At 37.9% G+C, this 6,000-nt stretch overlaps 1 protein-coding gene across 3 annotated transcripts in view; it reads right to left on the bottom strand.

Annotated features, from left to right (window-relative positions):
• Nucleotides 1-362: 362 nt before the first annotated feature.
• Nucleotides 363-6,000, bottom strand: part of PolQ (DNA polymerase theta) — a 270,991-nt gene continuing 265,353 nt past the window's right edge. For all 3 annotated transcript variants that reach the window (XM_070096805.1, XM_070096803.1, XM_070096804.1), the window contains one exon: nucleotides 363-2,794. In XM_070096805.1, coding sequence (XP_069952906.1) covers nucleotides 2,657-2,794 — 138 coding nt within the window. In that variant the 3' untranslated portion in view covers nucleotides 363-2,656. The remainder of the gene's footprint in view (nucleotides 2,795-6,000) is intronic.

Raw genomic sequence — 6,000 nt, 5'->3', positions numbered from 1 at the left:
TAAGTATAATTATCAGAGTAGTACATATAAAATATGCAATAACTTTAAAACACTTAAAATTTTGGAAAATTTCCAGACGTAATAGAGTTATGTGCTCATGGAGAATGCAGACAAACCGGGTGGGGCACGCCATGTTTGAAAGACTGCTCGCCGTATAGCAAATTTTGGTCATAATTTGTAACCACCGTATTAGCGGAATGCCGTAAAACGGGGCCCTACTGTACACTGTGTATATATATATATATATATATATATATATATATATATATATATAATATATATATATATATATATATATATATATATATATATATATATATATATATATATATATATATATAATATATCAGATTTTCATATCTTTAAATAAAAAGCTAAAACCCTTAATTATAATTTTTTTTTCTTAAAATTTTTTTTTCTTAAAAAAGTTTAAAGATTTGAATTTCACTATCATTTATCAGTAATCCACCTGCCCTTAACACACAAAATCTGCCAAAAATAAAAGCACATAAAGCAGAAATAATGAACAAAGTAGAATGATAAGAGAAACTACTGTATAACAGTTTTACAATGTAGCTTCCACAACTGTATTTATAACTGTTTAGGCAAGAAATAAAAGAAAAACTGGATCCCTACAATATTAAAACCATTTTGAGTGGCAACCACTAAAACAAATTAACCCTTAAACTGTCCAAATGTAGATCTACGCCCACGTGCGGGGGGCTCCGAACATAGATCTACATTCTTTTTTACATGCTTTCAAATGGGGAAAATTGAGGTCGGAGCACTACGCACATGAACGTAGATCTATGTTTGGACAGTTTAAGGGTTAATCATTTTATTTTTAAATTAGGCTATTTCCCAGAATGACTTTACAGTAAGGAGGAGACATTATGGATCAGTGCTGAACCACGACATTCTTACTCCATTGTCAGAGTGGAGACACTGTACTTTACAACCACCATAACCAAAATCAGATAGTAAATTTCTCTCGAGTCCATTCAAAGATAATATTTGCTTACACTCTTAAAAGCTCATCAAATTCCTTGTATATCACTTGCCACTACTATGATCTAATACACTAACATGTGTCTGCTGGATGTTCATGCCTTATCTCACAATGCCTCATTTACAAATCACAAACTACCCATTCTGTGATTTGTTTCCAAACTTTTTATTACAATTTTATGAGTCACCTGATTCACACTTTCCTTCCATCTCTTCCTAGGATGCCCTCTACTCCATCTTTCCCTAGGTTTACCTATCCTCTTATTGACCTATCTTGATTCATTATTTTATACTACAAAGTCATCTCAGAATTCTCTCTTTAGCTTTCTTAATTACACCTTTCATATCACCACACCTATGGTGATTTTATAAATATTTCCAACACAGTCACACCACACACATCTCTTAGACATAACATTTCCTCTGCATAAAATTTCCAAATGCTGCAACATTCAAAGACTGTCAAAAAAGTATCAGTATCACTGTACTCTGATACAGTACATTTTTAATATTGTATCCACTAATACACTTCTATTCTCTCCACAAATTCTTCAACACTTCTGCAACTTTTTGCCTTCTTCTATCCTGCATGTTCCCTCATTCTTCATACCCCATCTGCTGATACACTCACCCCTGCTATTCTGACCTCAAATTTTTCTTTCATTATTTCTCCTAATTTTTATATATTTTTTTCATTAACCTTAACTCCATAGTTAATGTACCATTCCAATCTCTTCTTACCAATTTCTGCAGCTTTTCTTTTCAATTTCCCAATAACACTCTTCATCAACAATTATAATTGTGGCAGCATCCAATTCAAATAATATTGTTATTTTTAAAGACCACACCTTGTTTAAGCACAGCCTTTGCTGGAAACCATTCTCTTATTTTTCTAAACACTCAAACATGTAATGCATTTTCCTCAACAAAATTCTAGAGTTTTAAACAAGTTCAAACATATCTTCAACATCTGCAACACTTGCCATAATGCTTCTCAATCCACCATATCATTTACCCATTTCAAATACATGAATGCAAGTTTTTCCTCTTTTCTAAGTATTGCTCACTTTAATTCTTCAAAATGAACATTTTAAGCACACATCCCTTCCTTTTATTTTATGCTCACTCTGTTTATCTGTACTCATACTTTCTGCCTTTCCAATTACCATACACTTCTGCCACACAGTCTATCTGGTATACTTACTAGCCATATTTCACCTATGATTCTTACTCCCACCTGTCTCTCTTTTTTGTATAAATGATCTCTATCAATTACTGAGCACTTTTGTTTTTTCACTTGCACAGAACAAAGGCACCAACTACTCCAACATTATCCTCACCTACAAAATTAACTTAAAATTCTTGCACCCAAACTCTACACCAAAAATATGAAACATAATAAAAATATAAATATGCTAAAATAATGTTTTTAGTAAGTTAGAGTAACTGATATAATACAATGATGCCTTTACACATATACAGTATATAGTTAATAAAATGTATATAGTGCATAACAAAAATTCTAACCATTTTGTCTGTAAGCAGAATGATATACTTTATATTCAATTTCCTTTAACCCTCCATATATTAATTGCAACTGTCTTTAAATGTATTTACAGTATCCTTTTGACAATTACAGCAGGTGCCTTCAGAGATTAAGTGTCTGCATGGCTCCCCAAGATGGCCCAACTTTGATGTTCACTGGCAGAGAGACAGCTAACTGCTGGACACCTTCCATGTGACTCTGAACCAGCTGTGCTACCTGGATCACATCTTCACTCACTACCTGTTGGTTGAAAAAAAAGGTCACACAAATGAAAAAAATTACAATATCATGGCTGGAAAAGTTGACAACTCTGGGGAAGAGGTAGGAGTTGTTGTAGCTCAGAGAGTCATCTGAACTGTGATGTCAAAATGCTGCCAGAAAGACAACATTTAAGTGAATGATGGTTAATATTTTTTTTTTATTAACACATTTGCTGTTTCCCACCAAGGCAGGGTGGCCCGAAAAAGAAAAACTTTCATTTACTCCATTACTGTCTTGCCAGAGGCATGCTACACTACAGTTACAAAACTGCAATATTAACACCCCTCCTTCAGAGTGCCGGCACTGTACCTCCCATCTCCAGGAACCAAGTCTGGCCTGCCGGTTTTCCTGAATCCCTTTATAAATGTTACCTTGCTTACACTTCAACAGCATGTCAAGTCCTAAAAACCATTCGTGTCCATTTGCTCCTATCTAACATGCTCACGCACACTTGCTGGAAGTCCAAGCCCCTCGCACACAAAGCCTCCTGGTGAATATGTTTTTTCTTTTTTGGGCTACCCTACCTCAGTGTGAGACAGCCTGTGTAAAAAAAATACACTCATGGATAAGCACTTAACCAGTAAGAGTCATAAATCCCTGGGGAGTAAGAGGTAATCAGGTCAGATCTGAGGAAGGGGAAAGTAGCTCCAATTCTTTAGATTAAGAACCTCATCATTAGCAACAAAGCATTAAACATGCAGTTTAAAATTTATAGAAACTTTACACGATATTTTGGTTCATCCTGCATTATTATGAAGCCCATACATCTTTTGTCATTACATCAATCTGCAAAAAAGGTGAGGGAGGTTGTTGGTGATTATTAAGACCACAATTCCTTGAGCTTCATATAATAGGATCAAGTAAACCATGTCCTACATGAAACAAGCTGGGAAGATATCCTAAACAACACAGATCCAAACATTTGCCTTGAAAAAATGAATTCTGTGGTTCTTGAGATCTGCCCAAGACACATTGCATTAAGAAAAAGAAAGAGAAGATGTAAACTAGAAAAAGAGAGACATTCCCTATACAGATGAAGGTGAAGAGTCACAGAGCTGCTGAGTGGGGCCAATATATCTGAAATACAAAGTGAGGCACTAGTCAATGAAATTGCGAATATTGAACCTAAGTCGAAGGAATCTTACAGGAGACAAGAATCTCAGGAAGAACTAAAAGCCATAATGGAAATTAAAAAAAAAAAAAAAAAAAAATTCTTCTTCTCTTATGCCAAATCTAAGGGAAAAACAACATCCAGTAATGGGCCCCTGCTTAGGCGGGATGGGACATATACAAATGACAGCCAAGAAATGAGTGAGATACCAAAGTCCCAATATGACTCGGTGTTCAGCGAGCCACTGCCCAGACTAAGGGTCGACAATCCAAATGAATTCTTCATGATTCTTCATGGTCATCTCAAAAATTTCAGATATTATTCTAACTCCACAAGACTTTGAAGAGGCAATAAATGACATGCCCATGCACTCTGCCCCAGGCCCAGACTCGTGGAACTCTGTGTTCATCAAGAATTGCAAGAAACCCCTATTGCGTGCCTGCAGCATTTTATGGAGAGAGAGCATGGACACAGGGGTCATCCCACACACTAAAAACAACAGACATAACCCCACTCCACAAAGGTGGTAGTAAAGCAACTGCAAAGAACTACAGACTGATAGCACTAACATCCCATATCATAAAAATCTTTGAGAGGGTTCTAAGAAGCAAGCTCGCCAACCACCTAGATACCCATCAATTACACAACCCAGGGCAACACGGGTTTAGAGCGGGTTGCTCCTGTCTGTTCCAGCTACTGGTCCACTATGACAAAGTCCTGGATGCTGTAGAAGATAAACAAAATACAGATGTAGTATACACAGACTTTGCAAAAGCTTTCGACAAGTGTGACAATGGTGTAATAGCACACAAAATGCGTGATAAAGGAATAACAGGAAAAGTTGGTAGATAGATCTATAACTTCCTGACAAATAGAATGCAAAGAGTAATAGTAAACAGAGTAAAGTCCCAGGCAGCCACGGTGAAAAGCTCTGTTCCACAAGGCACCTATTCTATTCCTCATCCTCATTTCTGACATAAACAGAGATGTAAGCTCCGTGTCTTCCTTTGCGGATGACACCCAGATTACCACGGCAGTGACCTCCATCGAAGACACCGCGAGACTCCAAACGGACATCAACCAAATCTTCGAATGGGCCACTCAAAACAATATGAAGTTCAACGAGGAGAAATTTCAACTACTCAGATATGGGAAACTTGAAGAAATTAAAAATGTATCAGGGTGTATGACAAATTCTAACCATATAATAGAGCAGAAAAGTAATGTGAAGGACCTGGGAGTGATAATGTCAGAGGATCTCGCCTTCAACGACCATAACAATGTATCTACCTCATCCGCTAGGAAAATGATAGGATGGATAATGAGAACCTTCAAAACTAGGGGTGCCAAGCCCATGATGATTCTCTTCAAATCACTTGTGCTCTCTAGGCTGGAATACTGTACACTAACGGCCCCCTTCAAGGCTGGCAACATTGCAGACCTGGAGAGTGCAGAAATAACTCTCATGGCACACATAAGTACAATAAGGCACCTAAACTACTGGGAACAGTTGAAGGTCCTTGATCTGTATTCCCTCGAAATCAGGCGAGAGAGATACATGACAACGTACACTTGGACGGTCCTGGAGGGATTGGCACCAAACCTGCACACAAAAATCACTCCCTATGAAAGCAAAAGACTCGGCAGGAGATGCAACATTCCCCCGATGAAAAGCAGGGGCGCCACGAGTACGGTGAGAGACAACACAATAAGTGTCCAGGGTCCCCGACTGTTCAATTGCCTCACAGCATACATAAGGAGGATTACCAATAGACCCCTGACTGTCTCCAAGAAGGCACTGGACAGGCACCTAAAGTCAGTACCTTACCAACCGGGCTGTGGTTCATATGTCAGCTTGTGTGCGGCCAGCAGTAACAGCCTGGTTGATCAGACCATGATCCACCAATGCCGTGGGGGCGTTGACCCCTGAAACCCTCTCCAGGTAAACTCCAAGTATACCTCAATACTGTAGTGGCCCCCTGTAAACCTCAACAGAAATGTTTTTCATGACTATGCTGCAGTCAAGATAATGCCTTCAATACAAAACTTTCTCATTAACTTTTTCACACCTTAT

Source organism: Cherax quadricarinatus, chromosome 55 (genome assembly GCF_038502225.1).
Source record: "Cherax quadricarinatus isolate ZL_2023a chromosome 55, ASM3850222v1, whole genome shotgun sequence".
Taxonomy (NCBI): Eukaryota; Metazoa; Arthropoda; class Malacostraca; order Decapoda; family Parastacidae; genus Cherax; species Cherax quadricarinatus.
The sequence above is the reverse complement of the archived record's forward strand: the minus strand, read 5'-3'. Positions and strand labels throughout refer to the sequence as shown.